The sequence below is a fragment of the Hyalella azteca genome, unplaced genomic scaffold (genome assembly GCF_000764305.2).
Source record: "Hyalella azteca isolate HAZT.00-mixed unplaced genomic scaffold, Hazt_2.0.2 contig13914, whole genome shotgun sequence".
In the NCBI taxonomy this organism is placed as follows: domain Eukaryota; kingdom Metazoa; phylum Arthropoda; class Malacostraca; order Amphipoda; family Hyalellidae; genus Hyalella; species Hyalella azteca.
In genome coordinates this window covers 427,443-450,094 of record NW_025943819.1, presented here as the reverse complement: position 1 = coordinate 450,094, position 22,652 = coordinate 427,443, and the positions used below count along the sequence as shown (strand labels likewise).

The 22,652-nt window shown below is 38.6% G+C and overlaps 1 protein-coding gene across 1 annotated transcript; it reads right to left on the bottom strand.

Annotated features, from left to right (window-relative positions):
* Window positions 1-6,629: 6,629 nt before the first annotated feature.
* On the bottom strand, window positions 6,630-22,423 carry LOC108667897 (mucin-5AC). The gene is made up of 6 exons (XM_018154999.1): window positions 21,990-22,423; window positions 16,828-16,980; window positions 13,033-15,017; window positions 12,543-12,790; window positions 11,927-12,102; window positions 6,630-11,227 (listed from the first exon to the last, which is right to left on the bottom strand). The coding sequence occupies exons 2-6, from the start codon at window positions 16,943-16,945 to the stop codon at window positions 10,377-10,379; spliced, it is 3,378 nt and encodes a 1,125-aa protein (XP_018010488.1). The 5' UTR covers window positions 16,946-16,980; window positions 21,990-22,423; the 3' UTR covers window positions 6,630-10,376.
* Between the last annotated feature and the right edge of the window lie 229 nt (window positions 22,424-22,652).

Sequence of the window (22,652 nt, the reverse complement as noted above, 5' to 3'; positions counted from 1 at the left end):
ACTTCAGAATAAATGTGGTCAGAAACTGAAAGATCTTACGTTGTACATCAATGTTATAATTCCCTCCCCCCAGGAGGTCACGTATAGTAAATGGTACATTTAAAAATCTTAAATTAGTCTCCAGTTCTTGTCTGGGCTGTACATGACGTTGATGGTATCGTGGTACAAACTATAAAATATTCCGCTAAATTCTAATGCGATAAACCTAATATCCGGAACTATTTTTCACTGAATTTTTTAGAAGCATTCAACATGAGCTGTTACGATATTGGAATGAATCTGACTTATTCAATAGTTAAAAATCATACTATGCATCAACTACATGGTTAATTAAAATTTGAATAAGATTAGAGAATCTTAATTTTTTCCATCTTTTCTCGCTACCGCGTAAATATTTAATAAAATAATGTATATAAAATAGAAATAGGTCATTTGTTCTATTAAAATTTTCTCTAGGAATATAAAAGCAATCGCAATACCACAGAAATTCACCATTTCTTTATAAGAGAAAACGTTTCGGAGACCAGTTCCATCGTCTGTTCATAACACAAAGTTCAGTTCAGAAGAAAATCAGTCCTAGAAACACAAATACAATCAATTAGTAAGGTAAAATCCACTATCATGTAATAAAATATAAATAATTAATTTATATTTCTCGTACGAGGACGCCTGTCGGACACCACCACTGCCGCGCTTTGAATTGACTTTCATAATCTCTTCCCTCAAGAACGTAGCCTACAACACTTCTTGACTGTAAAATTATCAGCCGCAAGCCACCAGACAGATCACATACATTAAATAAGATCAATCAGCTCAGAGGAAAGTTGCCTGACGTAGGATGGCAACTAAAAAAAAATGGCCCAGCATCGTCTGCCAATACGCGAAAAAATTCTATACGCCACCCGAACGGAGTGCGCGTAGCCTTGCAGTGAATATGACGCCCGCCACCCACCCGTCCATGTGTCGAATCAGCCTATGGCCGAACGGCCTCTCCACCATCTGCGCACCACCGTCTAGTGGTGCACAGCAGGATTGATGCAGTTCCACTGGCGAGCTAGGCTGATTGATCACAGTCCGTTGTCCGCAGGTTGCAGTTCGAGCTAAAGTCAGGGTATGAAGCGATAATTCGATGTTACGAATTACACTCTGGACTATTCACTTCAGAATATGGTGGCACAAAGCTCTTGATATTTAATACAATATGATGACATGGGCGGCATACTGACGGCAAGGTTAATATGCGGCTGATTTGTTGCCTTACGAAAATATGCTAGGCATTCTGCGGATGATCCAAGTATGGAAGAAGGATGTTTCACAAGTATCGTCTGGGGATCTGTTTTCTGTTCAGGGCTGATAGGTGCATTAAAGTTGTGGTGAACGGCTGCGTTCCCCTCGCGACCAACTCCCAGCCAGATAGCTCATAGCAGCTGCTCATTCATTTCTACTGCTTGAGACGGGTTTCGTTCTCCTTTCGTTCGAAGACCAACGAATTTATTAAGCGTCATTTAAACAAAATAAATTTTTGTTTTGTTGGAAGACCAGCTGTTTTCACTGAAATTACCAGTTCTGTAAAGTATTGAAAATTTTTAATCGTTCATTTGCATGTTTTTTTTTTGTCATAATATTTAAACTTCTATCCAACCTTTTGAGCCTCTGTCTCATTTAAAACAAGGTACAGACATGGCAGAATGTATTCTAAAGAATTTTCCTCTACTTTTTGGGCTTTAATTAAAAATTATATTCAAAAGCATTAAATTAAGATACAAAACTTGAATGAAACAAAATTTTATGGCACGATTACAGATAAAATTTTTGCCGTGTGAAAGCCTTATGAGTAAATGCCTGCACTGCATACGGTTATACCAACCATAAATTTAATACTTTCTTATTCATTTTAAATGGGGCCATTTGTGGCGTATTTTGTGAACTAAATTGGCCTTTTTCTCTTGGCTCCATCCGCCAACCATGTGACGTCAGCTATGATTATCATAGCGTATTTGCCAAACAGACTGGTCAGTCATGAAATAAAATTTTTTTCACGCGTAGGATTGCTGAGCTGGAGTCTTTCGGATCGCGGAGTCCTGATCTCGTGTTGGGACGGCCAAGCCGCTACCAGAATTGGGCCTGCTTAAAAAGCTATTATTGGTTGATAGCGATAACAGTGTTTCAAAGAAGGTACCTCACACGGGTAAGAAAACCCCGAGGAAGCACCCAGCTTCATTACAAACCGTAAGCTTTGATTACTTGGCAACGACGACTATATTTTATGTATATAAGCAACAGTCTCTTTGGGAAAATGCGATTTGATTTGCGAAACCTGACTAGTAGGGAAAATTTTTTCCCATCAACTTTAGAATGTTTAAATGAAAATAAGTTCATTTACCCAACCTTAATTTATTAATGTTGTAGTCATTTTGGCAGACTCGCCCATCACGATAGCATTCCACATTTTTCTAACATAAAAATATTAATCACAATTTGTATATCAACATCATTTATTGAACGAGGTGCTAAGGATTTTGATGAATTATTCAGAGTGTTATCATCTCTAGATTCAGAGCTCAACGTATTCATTATATTGACCACTGAAATAGATATTAATAGGTTGTTTACATCATTTGAGGAAAAATTTTAGAAGTTACAATCATTGGCTCATCGAAGGTCTGGAATGCGCGCTATTAAATAATGGATAAAGATAAGTTCACATACGCGGTTGTCGGATATAATTTAAAAATTTCTGTAGGAATATGCAGGACTTCTTCAGAGTAAGAAAGGAGTAAGCAAATCAGCATGTCAAATCTAGTAACAAGCAACGATTAATGAACCAACGGCAGCGTGCGACGTTGATGAACCAATAGCAGCACATTAAATACCAGGGCCATTCATGCGCTCCTGTGTTCCGGGTTAACATACTTTAATTTTCTTGGGCATTATTATTTGTTGTTCGTCGTTCTCGTCCATCATACGTGAATGTAAAGCATGCAATAGAGTCAATTACTTAAAAATTGGCCCCATCTCAACGATGAAAATTTGAATCTTAGCTGAATCAGACCTTGCATCTCCCCGCCCCAAGAGACGAATGTATATTCTGAAACCCGGGTCCAATATTAAGAAAGTTATGCAGGGTTTTGGGAGGCGCAAGAAAATGAAGGAAGACTAGACACAGGCTGCCATGTTTCATTGAGCTTAGGCCCATCAACAGGTTTAGTGTCCTCGCCTGAGTCGTCCACCACCAAAGTGCGTTCAGCGGCCAGTTCGGCCGCAGTTCTGGTTGTGAACATCACAAACGCAAACTACTGCTTTGAGGCAACGACCACACTTCTGATTACAAGTATACTCGCACATTCTATAAGATTCCCTAAGGGCTAATTGAAGATCAAACATGAGCAAACAAATGAGGCCATGTTTTTTTACATAAAATACTAGTGTAAGTCAGTCAAGAAACAACATTCATTTTTCTTCTGTGTCACCAGCATAATGAATGGACTATGCAGGAGTCATTGGGGCATTGCTAGGGCCACATGTTGGCTTAGAAAGAAGTTAATATGGGGTTGAAACCTCATGCATTAATTTCTCCCTGTAGTTCACTACATCTTAAATACTGTAAAAAGTAAAGTGATTGCCAGTTAGGCAGTGTCGCATTTTTGCCAAGTCACCTTAATATGCTGATAGCCATGAGGCAGTTTTGCAACTGTCATGGCTTTCTTACAAACCATGTCACCATTCTGACCTGTTGTAACTGAGCCTGCTTTTTGGCCACCCTGACTTCCATGATGATTTGCTATTAAAAATTATCAAGGATTATTTTTAGGTGAGCCAGCCAATAAACTCTTGAAATGCTTTTACTCCGAGCAGTTTTAGTGGTCGATATGTTGGTATATCTAATCCTATTGAATTTTGTTCTTTTTTAGAGTTTCATATAAGGTAGGGTAATATATCTCAAGTGTATAATTATTGGATAGGTTTTATTTTCCATTGTCCGTGCATTTATGCAGAGCAGCAAGTTATAGACAAGTTCTGACGAATTTTGAACCAAGCTAGCAGCCAGTGCTTGGGTTCTTTTGCACCATTCAGTTGAGTCTGAGAACTCTTGCTACCGTTCTTTAGTTTAGTTTCCTCCACTAATCACTGCCTTCAATTTATCTCATTAAAGACATCATTCTAGTATTAGTAATTGGCCAGGGTTCGTGTATTATACCAATTGCAAGTCACGGCAAGTACAGCTCAGTGACATACTATTCATTAATTCGTACATGGTAACATTTCTTGAAACATAATTCACAAAACAAAGTTGAAAAAATATAACTCAGTACTCACTGCAGTGAGTGACAGAGAGCGCATTTTCTCGTCGACTAAAACGTGAAGTCACGGACGGGCGGACAGACAGGCGGATGGACATGGCGAGCACAATAGTGCATTTTTCCATAAATGAGAAAGTGCGCTAAAAAGACGGACAATGAAACAAAGCTGAATATTTCATATTATATACTGAAGAATTCTTTCTCATGTATGCAACATTCAAGAAAAAAATACTCTGAACAAAAAAATATTCATTTACAACGTAAGCCGGAAAGGAATTCCCGTCTGCAGCCGGCCTCACTCAAAACAAGGATCGATGCGTTAATTTTGCTGGAATTACTACTTCATCTACGTTAAAGATGGCATTCGTATTCACTTACTCTATGATGCTTCTGAAGTAAGGTTTATATAAATTATTTACGTGTTTCTGACTCGTAAAATAAACATTTTAAAGCATGTTAAACTAAATGAATTCAAACAGTTAACAGGTTTCAACGCAACTTTCAACAAAACAAAATATTACATATACTCAACTTAGCTCATGCTTATTGCGTTGACTGTAGAGCACGGAATCGAAAGTCGCTTAACACAACAAAATTTCTCACAATCTTCGTGCTAATTTAAAAAAAATCGCAAATAAAGTGCGAGGTTTCATATTTTAAAATAATATTTTTCTACTGCAAAGCAGCTGTAGTATTTAACCATCTTGTGTTGTATTTATCCTAGGACAATGCTAGGCTAACATGTGTCATAACCTAAAGACAAACAAAATAAAAAGAGAACAAATAATAATTATATACTATTTGTGCAAGCGTCTGTAATAAAATATTTTTCACGTGTTAAATAGACGTCAAATTAGAAATAGCCTAACAATGATATGGACATTTTGTAAGGGTCAGAGATGATGATGCTTGATTGATATGTCATGTATTTAGAATATTGCTTTGTTTGGCTGAGAACTGGTGAAATCTGTAAACAAAGTTTACGTCACTGCGGGAAGAAATAATTATAACGCAGCTAATTACTTTTTGGGTAGAATAAGTAATTTTTTTTGCGTCGCGTATTGGTAGAAATTTTTTTTTGTGCATTGGCTACTATTTCTTAACTAGTCCCATGTCCCATGTTCGAATGCCAGAAATTGATACGCATTAAATTTTAATTTGGATTTGGAAAATTAAACATGAAATTGGACTTTTCCTGAACAAGAATACTCATCTGAATCACATAAATTTGCATCACAGTTGAAGCCATCAGGATAGGTCTCTTAAACTCCAGTTTGGGGAAGTCTTACATCGCTTGATTAGTTATTATAGAAATACAAACATAAATTGAATTTCACGGTAAATTACAGGAATTACAGGAAATCCTCATCAAATAACATCTTCTCTGATAACAGAAACAAGTGGCTACTCTTGCGAAATCAATTATTATGCTTAACTCAAAATGGCACTGAAAATGCTCAAAGCAAACATAAATTCTAAAAGCGTACACGCCTACTATGGAATATGACCTACCAGTATAGATGGTTTGGATTCAACCATAATAAATGGATCGTCAAATTGAGAAAATGAAGTTTTATGGAACTATCTCTTTTCGAAATAGTGTTTAAAAGGAAGTGTTCATTTTATGACCAATAAAACCGGATTATAACAAGGGACCATTCCGAAGGAGTTGATTGAAGGTATGGAATCGGTGCCGCGTGCAAGAATGATTCTATGCATCACAACTGAAGTGTTAACGCATCACAAATAGAAATATGTTTCGCCGTTAAATTCAATTTTCACGAATGAGAATTATTATCAACAGACACTGAGACTTATGGCTCACAATTAACCCTGAACCCATGTTGAAACTTGCAATTTTCGAGATAGCTAATAGCAGTTTTCCCACTAAGATTGATAACCTTTCCTTTGAGTCGATTGAACTCCACATTAACAACCGTTACCTCATGGCGAACACAAACAACAAGAAATTAAAAAGACTAGCAACATTATTTTCGAAACGTAAATATTATATAAACGAGATGTTGTACATGACATACCTTGCAACAGTTCCGCATGAATTTGGACTTATAATTAACGGGATGCATAACAATCGATGGCAACAAACTCTTACCTAGCTACAATATCAAAATCGTCAACAAAAGCTAAATATTTTCATAGTAATGGAACAAATATTTATACAAAATATAAACCCTGTGTCCTGGCACGGTACATGAATAGACCCTGCCTTTGCTACTTCAGTATCAATAATAGAAAAAAGAAATGCATATGAATTTAAATTGATATAAACACTGATCATACACCAAATGGAAGAAAATTTTTAACTCAGCCAAGTGTCGTTCAAATATTTTTCACACAATGGAGACATTTTCTGTGACTTGAGGTCAATTTATCGAACTAATCCCGCATCAATCGTAAAGATTTAAAACAATGGTATAACTCAAAAATATCATAATTGAGATCTTATTGGGATGAAGCTTCTTCAAGCAAAAACTGGAAACCAATTGGACAAATCGTTTCCCTTAATGTGAAAAATTGCAATATAAATTTACAGTTTCCTAAATTAAATTCAACGATGTTTCAGGATGAACGTCAGACAATGGCGTTGAGCAACAAAGTTGCAACATAATAAACAAGAAAAGCAAACTGCGGAGTGAGTTTTGTCGTACAACTAGTCAATAAAAGTACCCTGCATTAAGGCAAGAGGTCGTCCATAGCGCAATGAAGGCTCAAGAACACTTAAATGTCTTTGGTTAGACGCCATCCTGAGCAAACATCCTTCCGTAATGAAGAAAATATCCCGAAGTTTCTTTGGGTAATCAATAGAAACCAACTATAAATAAGGCAGCCGTGAAAACTAATATTCTTAACATTAGCGGTGAGAAATCGATTTTATTTCTCAGACGTTAAATCGATATGGTGGATTTGAAATGCCGTTCGTTTTGAACTTTCCAAGAGTTGCTTTCTCGATGGTTAATGCTCCAAGATTTTTACTGAAGGAGAAGACCTTATAAGTAGTATGGCAAGCTATGCTATTAATCCTAGTAATGATCATCTATAGGGTATATTCTCGACAGCAACAAGTGAACTGTACAAGTCTTTGTACAATGAGCAAGCAATTCAACCGAAGGGAATCGGAATATACATACAAACGTCAATGTACTTTAGACTCCTACCACGCTGCATGCTGCGATCGCGAACACCGAGGACTGTGACAAAGTCTAAACTTCATGCACGTTATTGTCATTTATACTTAAACGTGAGGAAGTCGACACTTAATGCACATTATTCTCATTTAAACCTTAACATGTAGCATGAAATGTAGCTGCCATGTTGGTATAGGGGCAATGCAGCGCGCGAGGAGATCAAAAGGGCCACAAAACAACATTGTTCTTGGTACAAAAGTTAGACGTATATCAAATATAGTGCAATTTTCCATTCCAAACAAAAGACGCAATATACAACATTTTAAAATAATACACGAATGATTAAATGGTAAGCACATAGGCAAATATAAAATTACAAGTCCTTAAGGTTTCCTTGTCAAAGTCAAAATATCAAGTTTTTAAGACAAAAAATACATGAATTCCATTTCAAGTATAAAATGCCATGAAAAAAAGGTCTTGAGCGTTTCAGGCGATAGGTTCATCAAGAATCAAGTTACAATAGAAATTTTTGACATAAATTAAAAAATCTTGCTTGAAGTAAAATTTATTTCGCTTATTTATTTCGCTGTTTGGTCTTTTCGATGGCAATAATAAATGTAAACATGTCCCCGGTTTTGATAATCAATCTGACTAGTAGCAGACGATTCTTAATCTGATTTTGCATGTTGAAACACAATTTTTAATCGTCCGAGCCATCAAGTCGTAAACGAAGTCATAGAATTTTTGGCTGGAACACACCCCACAGTTACAAGTAGTCCGTAAGTAATGGCATTGTCAACGATCGAGAGACGTCATTCATGAATGGCGTTCAGAATGAAATAGTTTTCTTTCCTTCACTAAAAGTTAGAATGATCTCGCACAACTGCCAACCAGTTTTTGACATTTTGGCAGAGGTTACTGAAGCCTAGCCGTAAAGCTGTGATGAAAATAACTCGCTCTTACTAGAATAATTACATATCTATGAGCTATGGAACATCTAACTAGAAGATTCTAAAGTCTCATGTAAGTTGAAAGAGACAATACACAAGTTACATACTATCGACAGAGAACTACGGACACTCAGAATACAACAATAGCGTAAGTAAGGCAAGCTGACGTGCGGCGGATGGAAGAGTGCTGTGCTGCAATGATATGGTTAAGGTACTAAACTGATATGCATCGAGCACAATTTACCATCAGAACCTGAACCTCAAAAGGTCAAATACAAATTTGTTCTACTTACAAAACTGAGAACTGACATGATAACCTTAACTTTCAGATGAATGGAATTTAGACTCACGATTTGATGAAAATTGCTCACTCAAATCGGTTTTTAACAATCAACTCAGTTCCCTCCCAATTGATACAAGTATCAAGTAATGAAATTAATTTAAAGAAAACAAAAAAACGGAAATGCTGGAAAAAATAAATTTCCTCAGGTGCAATCGTGCAAACAAAAGATTATAAGCGATCTTGATATGATTAAGAAGAATCATTATAAGCGATTTAGATTTGATTAAGAAGAATCAAAATGATTCAGAAATAAGATCGACAGAACCCGCGTTTTTCAAGAAATAACATTGGAATATGTTTGGGGCAGGTTTTGATGGTAACGGCTCCCAGGAAACAATGTGAAGACGCAACCAAATTCGATATCTCAGCTAGTAGCTAAGTCCATTGGCAAAGCTCTGTTGCAGTAACCAATAGGAAATATTTTTATACCCACCAAATCCACATACGAGTTCACAATTATAAATACAGAAAACACATAAATAATTCTCCACGATTACCTGGACAGAAATCCGCAGCGTATGTGAGCAACGGTTTGTTGCTCATTAAAAGAAATGCAGTATAATTTCAAGCGTCATCTAACAGACTGGGCACTAACAGGACGAGTTATAAAGCGCATGAGAAGCCAACATCATAGGACAATTAATAATAGAAGTTCGTTTGCGCGCGGACACAAGAATTGAAGGCAATGCGGCATAAAGCAAGGCATAGACATACATGATACACAGATATGATATGGAAATATGATATAAGATTACAAGCGCCCGGCGGTGAGCATGATATGAGCATGGTACATTATGATATGCTTAAAATAACAAGTTAACAGCATTCTATTTACAGTTAGTCCTAATAACATAACCTATAAAAATCCGCGTATTAAAAAAAAAACTTTTATTGCATAAGATTTGCATCAATTAAGTACGACGCTGGGCCTCGATCTGGCCTTCAGATCGTCTACGGCATCCAATTTATGTAAAATCATCAAGAGTTGAGCAATTTTCAAGTAGCGATACTTTCTTCTTATTCCACAAATTTTTATTCCGTCTGGAATGACAGGAAAAGAAGACTTATTATTACTCAATCAAGTTTGCGTCAATACTCCATAAGCAACAGAATAATTTAATTTAAATATTTAAAACGAATGTTTTCTTAATACTTTTAGTTTTTAGCATCATTTCGATGACATTATTGAACGTCCTTTTTGTAACTTCTTGCATAAATGTTTTACATACGATAAAATTTTTTACATACTTCGCTGCACATAATTATGTCCAGCAAAATTATCTACGGACTCAAGACCGGCACCAATTTTACAATAAAGTTGCTAGAAAATTTATACAAATAAATTTACCCATCACTGTGAATCATACAAAATTGGCGGATCTACGGATATTAAAAACCTGATATATCATTAAAAAGCTAAAATTAAAGAATTAAGGTGATATCAAACGACTTCTTCAACAGCACTCCTATGGCAGTGCACAAAATTCCAGTACGAGATATGCAAGCGATATTGCGCGAATTGTGCAACGTTTCACCTATCTACGATAAAACAGTGCTTATGGTATCACGAGTTTTGAAAAAGATTATTGTACCAAGATAACGTTCAATCATCACAGCAAGCAATATCAGCGTAGTGTTACATTGCGGCAACCTTGACTGCAGTGCTATTGTCAGCTCCATCAGCTGCTGCAACGACGTTGGTTGGTCTTGAAGAAGCGGGTATTTCTGCCCCACTCACAGTCTTGTGGCCCTCGCCAGCTCCAGACGAAGGGAGGCGAGATCCCACTATAGTAGAGGAAGATGATGAGCTAACGAGCGATGAAGCCGTTGAATAGCTCGTTAGTGAGTTGATTCGAGTAGATGGCACAGGAACGGTCAAAGGAAGTGAAGGAGACAAATGAATAGACGTGGGAGAAGTAGCAAAGGGAAGCTGCGGGCCAATGCGACTGTTAACAATACTGACTCCAATTTTCCCAACAACCGGCACTTCGTTATTGTTGACGAGAACGTTTGCAGAATCCGATGACGCATGCTTCGACGAAGTCGTGACGAGGTGCAGGCCGCTTGCAGAAGTCGTACACGGCACTATGTTAGCAAAGACCAACGTCGACGAGCACGGCATCGACGATGATACAAACGACATGCGAGTTGATGGAGCTGAGACCACGACAGACCCTGAAGCGAGCGTCGGAAGAAGAGTTACGGGAGTAACATTCTGTGACGTGTTCGGAATAACAACATTTGGGGAGGCAAGAACAGGTGCGGGCGTCGGTGGACTACTGCATGCAACTTCAGGACGAACAGCTCCCGAAGGAGATGTAGTTGACAAGACCGTAGTGGTCAAAGCCTTCATTTTGAGTGCGGATGCCGTGGATGTTTGAGACGAGCGGTCGCCGCTCTCGCGTCGCGAGCTAACACCGGCGTCAGGAGGTCCTTCCTGATGGTCGACGCTGCCGTCGCTGTCAGGTGACTCCGAGCGACGAGTGACTGGAATAATGAAGCATTAAATAAGGACCGATGTACTTGAAAGGAATTTCACTAAAAGTTATTACTTTTTGAATTATTTCTTTGACGAGTTACCCAGTAGTAATTTTAAATTGATACTCTCCAAAAATCGAAACACGAATGATTATTTTATTTTACACTCTCAAATTTTCATTCTTATTATTCAAACAAGTGGTTAAAGGTAATTAATCTGTAGTCGAAAATTTTAAAACAAATAATGAAAATGATTAAAGAAGCAATAATACGCATATGAGATATTTTGTTACGGTTGGATCATCAAGAAAAAAAACAACAGATTAATAATCCCTAATATTTTAGAATTAAATTTTAACGTCTAGTATTTGCAAAATCACATTTAAAACTACAATTTTTTTTCTCTCATTCTAGTATGTTCCCTCTCGAATTACACCAATGTAGATACGCGCTGAAATAGCAACTATATATCTATTACAGCACTAGGCTTCAAACAATCAATAACTCAAACTAACAAACATATTTCATAAACATATAGTAGCTAACTTTAATAAACATATCGTAGATGACACTAATTTCCATAAGGATAATATATTTGTCACGAACTTTCATAAACATAGTAGAGATGACAAACTTTTATAAGTTATTATAGATAAGAGAAATTTTCACAAACATATGAAAAATGACTAAAATAAAAGATGAGCTCACCCAAATGATGCACTCCTCCATCGTCCTCGCCATCAGTGTCAGGTCTGCTGCCAGGAAGACTGCCACTACCCGTGCTGCTTCCACTACTGGCATTCACGCCCGTCGTTCCCGTCACTGACATGCGCCACACCTTCCCTAGCCGACCACTAGTGGCGCCACTGCTTACTCCACCACACCTGGTCATGTAGAAAAATTAGTGGATGGTGTCACTAGTAGTGAGGTAAATAGTAGGATGGGATGCCATTAGTGGTATGATAATGTGTTTAGTTCGGTAGGTAGAGTCATCAATAGCTATGGGTCAAGTTCAGTGGTTTGTCGCACACCTGGTCAAGTGATGAAATCAGAGAATGGTGACACTAAAGGTCATGTGATGAGATCAGTGAACGGTGCCATTATATGAAAATCAATGTTCAGAAAAATATTTTACATTCATTCATTATTTTAACACGAGAAATAGTATTAGCAAAATGTTATTAGCTACATGGCGTTTTGCAGTATAAACTCTTTAAAAGTATAAAACCGATAGCATAATTGTTAGTTAATTGGAAAAAGTTACATTTAAATGAATAATAGAAGCTCGCATCTATTTACTACACTCAAAATAAGAAAAACTCACTTGAACGTTTTATTGACTTCCTTTTGCATATCTTGGTCGTATTTGAACTGCCTTTCGTAGCTCTGAATGATGACATCACGCTCGTGTTCATCATACTTGTCCAGGGTAGGGTGGAAACGCTTGGCATGTTTGACATACGTGTTCTTGCGTGGCCCATCGTACGACTTGAAGGTAGTGAAGCACAGCATGCAAATGCTCATGTTTGTTCGTGTGTCGTAATCTACAAGCAGCTGCCTCCTCCACTCCTCCTGTAGGTTCGGTAAATGAGATTAGTAATAATGCTTACACGAACGAAGTCAAAACTTTATTTCCTGTGAAATAAATGTGTGAAAAATTCATCAACTCCTAAGTGACTGAATCTAAAGCCACTTCGAGAAATTATACAAATTTGTGACAACCACATCAAAATTTAACGAAACTTAGAACAGCTCTCACAGTCAAAGGCAATTAGAAAGTAGGAAAAGAATGTAAAAGATTTAAGATATCCTACCTTGAAGGTCCTCATATTAATAGAGACTCTTTGTGATGACGCCGAGGAACCATCAGCAGCAGCCACAGTCGACGAGCCCGGCGACGTAGACGCAGAAGAGGTCGCTGTAGTCGTGGCAGGAGCCACTGAAGATGTCAGGGAAAAGCTTGGAGAATTACACTGGCTCGGCATGCATTGAGACAAGAACACCCCCGGACTGCTGCAACTTCGGGACCTGTCTGTACCTTTGCCCAAGCTTGACTGGGAAGGCAAGTCAGCGGATAACTCAATCTCTTCTGCTAATTTTGATCTGAAGTGTTGTTTTGTGTCGGTAGGCAGGGACGGAAACACGTTTGAAACGGCAGAAGATGGCAGCGAAGCAGCAGGCGCAGAAGGGGAATTGGCGTTGGGAACGTGCGACGACTGTGAGATCTTATGCGGCGAAGTAGTGGGTATGCCGACTGAGTGGGGCGACACTTGCGGTACAACTTTGTTGGATAAGAAAGCCGATGACAGAATTGGATTGGCCCCAAATTCTGGATCTCCAGGGGAATATGTATCATCTGTGCTGGAACGTGGACTAGTTTTGATTGCAATCGATTCTGACTTGACGACTACATGCTGACCCTTGACGAACGTCATTTTTGACGTCGCCTCATTAGGGCTTCTCAACTTAGCGCTCTCATCGGATGCAGGCAACTCCGTCTTTATCGGTACAAATTTAAACTTTTGAGCCAAAACAGAATGTGATGAAATTTTGGGAGGTAACTTTTGGAAACCCTCGGAGGTAGCCTCGCCCTTTGATAGTGATCCTTGTGAAGCGTTGTTATACTCTTCCTGTCTTTTGATTGGGCTGTTCAAATTTCCTGAAGTCGAAGGTACTATAGTGGATGATTGTGAAGTATTAACACCCGTCGAACAGGGAGAGAAACGACCACCTTGATGAACTTGAGGGATGCCCGATCGCCCGCCTATGCATGGTTGAGGCGAGTGAAACAAACCAGTTTCCCGAGTCCGCAACCTTTTCATCGGAGGCTGAGGTAGGACCAGCACAGAAGACTCTTTGTGAGCTAAATTCGTCTGGGTGATCGGTACCGTTACAGAAGGAAGATTTAGATTGAAGTTTGGCGATGCTTGGCTCCCAGTAGTTGATACTGTTTCAGGGAGGCTCACCGCACGAACTTCACGTATGACTCCAGATGCAAATTTTAATCCGGATAGGTTACCGTGAAAACCAGGGCTATCAGCTACGATATAACGAGACGGAGCTCGAGCAACACAAGAAGTTTCACCGAATGACACATCGGCCCTAGGAAAGAGTATGCAAGGTTGTGACTCACTTAAGTGTGACGTTTTACTGAATGCATGATCACGCCTATTTGTTGAAGATGAGTCATTAACAAAGGCTTCGTGTGTTCTTTGATCACTGCCGATGTAATTCGGAACATTTATGCGGCCTTCATTTGGGATCGGCACAGAACGTGGAAGACAAGCTTCACGTTCTTCAGGATTAGAAACCAAGGGCCCTTTCAAACAATTTTCTCCGTAACTATCCCGCTTGCAAGAAAGATTCAGTGGTAGTGCTTCGGCAGGATAAGATTTTGGTTCAACCTCCTCGTCTGGTGCATAAATTGCGCTTGAAGACGCACTCGATAGATATGAGGCATGTGGAAACTTGCCATCGATAATTTCGTTAGTTGAAATGACAGCACGCGGCACAGACAGGAGTCCAGAATGCTCACCAGGTGCCCCTGAAGCCTCAAACGGAAACTCAGCAAGGCCTTTGATCTTGAGCGCTGATGCAGTTTTGAGAAGATCGGGCAGATGTTCCTGGTCGACGCTCACTTCGCCGTAGTAAATGAACCTGACCAGGGCAGCGATATCATGAGCGGTAGGCCCATCTACTATGATCAGAGGTGACTGCCCAGGGGTGACGTCTGCCAGGAGACTGGCAAAGTGGCTGCTAGAGGCGCTCAACACCAAACGATGAAGACGCCATACCTCGCCTGCAAAACAAACATTTCCTTCAGTTCTTTCTGTAGTCATGCCTCCACAATTCGAGCTCAACTGAAAAAAAAAATAAATATTATAACCTGCTTGCATCAATACAATAAATTGCCTAGCTAATTTCCTAAAATAAAATTATTTTTTACCGTGAAATTATATTCAGTTGAATCTTAGTACACTTAAAGCTAAAACAGCTTTTAAGCAATTTTTGTACCGCATCGCATGGTAAGCAAGTTTTATCGTCCAAAATTTTTCAAATGAAGTTAGTATCCCAATTAAAAACTGGCGTCTATAGCAGTAGAAATTGACGGTTACAGCCTAATGGCGCATTTGCCATGCCTGATATTAACCCGGAAGCTGTGGCCGAGCGTGTCAAGATAAAATAAGATAACAAAATAACAGAAGAAAACATTTCCCTGTCTCATCACTTATGACCTCAATCTTACACAACATTGGAAGCTGATAACAATGGGATTAAGTTAGAAATTATCTATTTTTTACTGTTTACATCTGCTCTCCGTAAATTCGTAACTACACCATCAGCGATAATGTTACTATTAAGAGCAGACTAAAATTTCTAGTCTACTGGTGCCTTCAATCTCGCTATATTACACCCATAGGTGCGGACATGCCAAAACTGAAGATTAAGACGTATATTTATGTCATTCCGAGAGTGTAGGCAGTTGATTGTACGTCGTCCCTGCCCCGAATTTTAATTAATTCGATGCACAAAACTTGAGAAGAAGGTCGTCGACCTATCCTGCTTCCTGCACGGCAAAACTGAGAGTCACCAAACTAGGTGCAGTCCTCATATCCTTAGGAATTGAAGCAGCAACAGATATATCGTTGCTAATCGGAACATATTTTTTAGAAGGATGTAAGAATATATTAGCTAATTACTTAATAATAACTTAGTTTTGTAGTTCATTAAGTAAATCATACAAATTAGTTCATTAATTACAGACTAATTAATTGATCACTTTGTTAACAGTTGTTAAACGTGTGATTCGCCTCTCTTCAAGCATAGTAATATGACGGACAACAGGAGCACACTGAAATCTATCCAGGTAATTTAGTAAATAAACAAAATAAAATATCCTCCAAGTGATCCGTACAAATGACAACAGTTTTATTTAAATATTCTAAATTAGAGAAACGTGATGAGGTAAGAGGCGCAAGAATTTAGTAAAGCGATCTGAGAAGTGACTTGTAATGATGTCACCAAAGCGCCAGGGAGGATGACAGACGTTACACGGTGGCGTATTCAGTGACGTCACCATGTTGGCTGAATACTTATTGAAGAGACAGTGTTCACTTACACAATGTTGGTTCTTGATTGAAGTGGCGAAGAGAGTAATAAAAGTTTTCTTTCAGATATAAAGTATTCATTCAACCACTTAGAGTAGTGAGCCAATTTTCAAGTGGGAAAAAACGTCAGGCACACGTAATCAGACTTGTTATCGCTACCTGCGCACCAACAGCAATTAAATAGAGTTGTTAATAAGTGCTTTAAAATACGAAATATTGTATGAAAGAGAAAAAATATTGTGTAAAATTACGGGGTTTGCTTGAAATCCAAACTTCTCCAGATTCTAATGAAGAGTATAACTGCTGCATCAAACTTAATAATAATTATAATCTGACGTAACTTAATCGCGCCATAGTATAGTATTTAGGAGATGGATTATTTACATCTTCTTTTTTTCTGTTGAAGCATACGCTTTATAGACAATTCTTTACTATGTAAAAATAGAAGACAAAACGCTTCACTGTCCAAGTATTGCCCTACTCTGACATGTCTTGGCTTACCTTGGCAGGCGAGTGTGACGTCCGAATGTTGCTCGGTAGAGAGAAGGCAGTTGAGAGACTCCAAGAGGTTGGCAGAGTGATTGTTCCAGCGAAGGCACAACTTAGGACAACTTCCCATTTTGTTCACATTCCTTCTTGCCTTCTACCTCCCATCTGAAACGGAATAGAATAATTTCTATTACCGATATTAATGAATAGCCTTAATTGTGACAAACACTCCACGAAAAACCGTACATAACACGCTTTCTTTGCCCCCCTTTGCAGGAACAAATTTAAATTATAGTACGCGCCCTTTAAAAGTTCATGTTATATCTGTTTTTATTGCGAAAGACTTGGGTTCACAATATTATTTATAACATAAAATTTATAATTTCAATTAGGCTACAGCGTGTCACGATTCGATTACAGAGTGCCGTGTCCAGGTCCGTAGGTCAACTCTGGTCAAGCTACGGAAACTAAACTCAACCAAGTCATTGCTCTCCACCTGCATTAAATCTCAGCAGGTGAAGAAGTTAGGCACCAAACACGAGTAGTCGACCGATAAGTCTAGAGCGTGACCACCTGATGTTTCAAGAGGATGAAGTGATGGCTTCTAGGAAGCCTCTCAACGTTACATACTAGCCCAGCTTAGTTCGTTAGCACAGCTGCCGAGGGCAGAGTTCGTTGAATATCGAGGTGCAGCCATGCTTCAAATTATAGGTCGCACGATCGGTAAAATTGATACAGGTGTTGTGATTCGATACATCACTAATTTTATACCAACGGTTTATATACTGTACTTTCTCAGAGCACGTGCATTTCTCCAATTCACGAGACAAGTCACGCATTATCTAAAAGCTTCGAATAATTTTACCATTTTCCGAGGAGTGAAAACCCTTAATTTAAAAATATGAATATCCGTACGAATCTTTCATCACCAAGCAAAAATCTACACTAACCAAAGTTGAAGTTTAAACAGATCTTTTTTCCTTTTAAAAAACCATAAATTTCAATATTATTATACTCAATAAATAACACCGTTTTTCAAACCTTCCATTAACATTAATCTCTACAAAATGAACTGCATCGCATCAAAGAAATTTGTGAAATCGATTAAAGAGAATTAGCTGGTTTCCTTGAAATTGAATGCAAAAATATAAACCTTATCCTTAAAAATAGTATGGCAATGTCAAGTGAATCCAACTTTCTGATGAGCACCAGGACTATGCTTAGAATAAGTTGACAGTAGAGCAGTTTCAACTTTTACCAAATGACTATCAACCCCAATCGTGACATGATAGTGTAAAGCCATATCGTCATGAAGCTCACACTGTTCCTACGAGAGAGATATTTAGAAGAGAGAGAGAGAGAGATATACGTAGATCATGAGGCAGCAGCTGCAACAACATATGCTACACATGGCCCTGAACCGCTCGCTCGAGTCCATTGCAATGTCACGGACGAAAACGGCACCACTACTGTTGCATCCACATTATTAGGGATAGTAATAGTCCGCGCCTTTGTCGTCATATAACATCCTGGACTGGAAGCATCAACTTGACACGAGCTGGAAACGTTCTTCCATTAAACAAGCCCAATTCATCATTGAATTCCTTATTCCGCCAGTATCAGGAAAATTCATCGCTGATATTGTCGCTTCAATCAAAATAAAGTATCGCAACTGTTGAATATCCAATAATATTACTACTCTTTGTTATCAATCTCGAGGCGATAGTGTTGCATGCGTTCCATGAAATAGCAGTAGGCAAACTGAGAATATAATTTAATGTCGTTTTCTCACTCAAGACAAAGTTGAGCTAAATGTCAGAATAAATCGCTCTTGAAAAAGTAATAACTTTTATTTGTGGATATGGCAAATACTAGGCCCGATTTTCATTACATTATATAATTTAGCTTACAACAGTTACGAAATAAACCCATTCAATATCTTGTATCCACGATGAGTACAATTACGACTAATTCGTGTGGGCAATAGAATAGAAAATAGTTTATCAGTATATACTATATGCTACGCCACTCGATTCTCGATGAATTGCAGGATCTAGATTATTATTACACGAACTTGAACCGTAAAGCTGAAAAATCATGAGCTCGTTAAATCATGAGCTTATTTATCTTAAAGATTATCTTCAAGATAATAGAGGATACCATTGCGAAACTAGTTGAAGTGGTCAGTATACTTAGTGCCATGAAGACAACACAAGCTCAGCACAGGTGGTAGGAAGCAAGGCGGTGTAGCCACAGTGTCTGGCAGGTTGCAGTGCATTGTCGGGGTAGAAGGGGTGAGAGTGGGGACAGCGCGGCTGCGGGAGTAGAGGGTGCAGCACTAAGCCATGCCTTCAGGGGTAAGGGAGAGCGAGTTGGAGGGGGTTAGCCGACAGCCGGAGCAGGGGTGTAAAAGGGGGGAACCCACGCGCCAAAGCTGACCGACCGCTCAACTTGGTTGCCAACTGCTGCAACTGTTCAAGAGTCCAACGCGGCGATTGCGAGATCTTGTAAGTTCATGCTTAGTGATGACTCATTACACTAATGTTTACCAACCTGCTGTCAGATGTCAATCCTAGTGGACTGTGGTAAAGAGACCTCACTCGCATGCAACGAGATTACCGAGTAGATAAGGGAATGGCACTGAGAAAGAGAAGCTCGTGAGTCACACGCCTCATGAACTTGGCTAGAACTCCCAGTGCCTTGTATTTGAGCGGCAGGGCAGAAGAGTGAGAAAACGACAGCGAATTCAGTGAAATATAGTTTAGCACCTTTTACACTCTCGAACTGTTCTATTACATTTCCCACCATCAGTTTCCTGGAAATTTCAGATACTCGTCAGAAATAACCCAAGTCTATGTATGGTTCAACTCCTTAGACATCAATAACAATTGTTAAAGATGAACGTCTTATCCTATATAGGTATTGCATAGAAAAATAAAAATTGAAAAAGAAATGAATTTTTTCCATTATTTCAGCAAGATGCGATATTAATAGTATGTACACCGAATAAGGAACAAATTGTACCTACCACAAACAACTACTACAGTATGTTTGAGACCTAACCAAAACATTATACCAAGAATTAATATTGGACTTTCGGATATTACAAGTCCCAGTAGGTCTTCACAAAAGATCCTCTGCTTACAGTCACCTTCTTTGTTTATAGTGAAAAAAAGAACGAACACATACAATTTTACCAATAAATAATGGGCATAATACGCACTTATACAGGTAGCCACAGCATTACGGTTTGTTGAACTACGATTCGTGGAAGAGGCTAAGAGCATCCCCGCGGCCAGAAGGCACATGACCCAAACGCATTTTTTTACTCATCAGCGCATTTTATTTGCCGTACGTGACAAACGGGCATGCGGGCGGCGCACTTCCCAAGTCGACATCCGTCAAAGTTTCTTAAATATATATGTATATATTCTTAAACAAGAAGCGGGCCAGAGTCACGTGAAGATGCGAAATACATTAAGCAGTCAATTCTAATGGCCTTCCAAAATTGTAGTTTTTAATAACAAAACATATTTTAAACAAAGTCACTTATAAACTACGGTATGTCTTTCATTGCCAGAACATATATTTTGCATGAAACAAACTATAGAAATTCCAACAAAATTGAGAGAAATATGATAAGAGCATCTCCGGTCTGACTTTGCAGAGGCAAAATTGTAAAATTTTCCTGAATCCATAATTTGCAATTATGTTGTATTGCTTAGGCATATACAATGTACAATTATACGTTCCTTAAATTAAAACACATTGAAAGAACATTAAAATAATTTTTTCTCACAAAAGATGAACAACGGCATCGAAAAATTGAAGCTAGCTTAGCTAGGCATAACTGATAACTTAGAAGTATGCTAAATAAAATTATCTCCAAAAGCATTGTTTCTTATATCCAGAATCAACATCTCCTCTACATAATTGTTACCAAGTTGAAATCAATTAAAAACTTTTGTTTATGCCAGTTGCAAAAATAATTTCAAAATCCCGCGGCTGAAATTAAAATGCGTTCAATAACAAGTGTCCCAAGTTCATTACAATTATATTTTTGTATTCCAGCAGAACGAATTTGAAGTATTTTCAGCAAAGAGCAAAGCCTTTATGAATGACTCCGCATTCATCAGTCGAGGCGGAATGGTGTCATCAAGTCTGGCACCGACCGACCGACACAACCAGCCAAGAACCACCCGAAGCGTCAGTCCTCGCCGACGCCATCTGACCCGCTCCTTCCAGCAGTTCCGGTCGTTCGACAGAAAGTTGAGGCCAGGAATGCCGCCTGATACAGCCACTGACGGCTCAGAGACGTTTTTCGTCGATTAGCTACAGTCCCAACCAGAGCCAGGTGTGAGTTGGCTGCTTCTTACTCATGCTCAGATATATCTCAAAGGCTTGTTCAGTTGTTCTTGTCTGTCCAATAATACTATAATGAACCACTGGGCTATTACTGAGGTACCCAATTCAAATTCGTGACGAAAGAAAAGACGTAACTTTTAAAGAATATTATGATCAAAATAAAGAAGATTGTACAGTAAAAATATCTAGTATCATCAAATAAAAAGTAGATTATAAAGTGCACAAGCCTGACAAAGTGACAAGGGTACCGATTACATTTTCTCTCAATAATTTATGAATACATGAATATAATTAGCATCAAATTATACAAACAAAATTAGGTAAGCTGCCGACCACCAGCATAACGATAATACTTGTTGACTAGCTACTCAAACTTGTTTAGACTTTAGAGTGAAACAAATAAATGTTTAAATTATTTTGCAAGCTGGTAAAACTTGCTCTGCATTCGAAACTAGGTATACAACACAGCTTGTCAGTGCTCGGTACCTACGTCCGAGTTCACACAAAATTTTGTCGTTAAAACCGACAAAAAATGACAAATCTCGCCGTTTTTGACCATTTAGCTACACCAATTCAGCAAGTGAAACATTCACTCACTTTGATCAAAAACAACAGGATTGAATGCAAATTTTCACAGGATTCAGCAAGTAACATGTCAAATGAAACGAAGATATTAAAGTTTAAATAGGTACCCAAGTTTTTACTACTTCATAAACGAACCTAATATTATTCAGACTGGATTCATAAAAAATTGCTTAGGTTAATACCATATTAAATATAATTTTCGGTCGTCTGAAATTAATACTTACATATCAAGTGATGGCCACTAGACGAGTCTCCTCAAATATTGTCACACGCAGCTCAATCAATGAGACATCATTCAGTTCATAATAATCAAAAGTTCGCGAGAAAAATTCCATCGGCAGACGTCGAATAAAAATTACACATCAGGACCTTAAAGTCATTTCAAATGCTGGTGCATAACGTAAGACATCATTTCCGATTACTAAATTAACGCACAAGGCTTTTCTGCGCCTAGCGTTTAGGTACTAAGTTTCAGGCTTCAGCTTAAGGTGTTCAATTGCAAAATAGATGCACTAAAAAAAAGTTACACGAATCCAGCGCAAATACATCGAATGTCAAATACTATTCACTTTCAAATGCACTAAACTAATGACAGCTCAGGCAAGCTTCACTAGCAGACACAGTTCTGTACGAGCAGATTACACAGCTGCTACTCACACAACGCTTGCGGAGCGAATACCCGCGTACAGCCAGCCAAGCCTAGGCTCCGACTTGCGTCACAGGCAGTCAGTCCTGCTGTTGCTGCCGCAGATTGTGCTGCACGCTCGAGCGGTGTGCGCTTTGTCAGCTAATCTACCCTGTCAATACACACTAACACTTCTTCACACCAAAGTCAATATGCTACTAATACTACCAATAATCCCACATAGTATAATTGCTCTCTCTTC

What these genes read in the sequence shown, in the direction of transcription:
- LOC108667897 (XM_018154999.1), bottom strand. Translation starts at nt 16,945, where the DNA reads ATGGGAAGTTGTCCTAAGTTGTGCCTTCGCTGGAACAATCACTCTGCC. An exon ending in GAAGTCAATAAAACGTTCAA is followed by an intron (nt 12,103 to 12,542) that starts GTGAGTTTTTCT and finishes CTACATGACCAG; the next exon opens with GTGTGGTGGAGTAAGCAGTG. An exon ending in TGGAGGAGTGCATCATTTGG is followed by an intron (nt 11,228 to 11,926) that starts GTGAGCTCATCT and finishes TCATTATTCCAG; the next exon opens with TCACTCGTCGCTCGGAGTCA.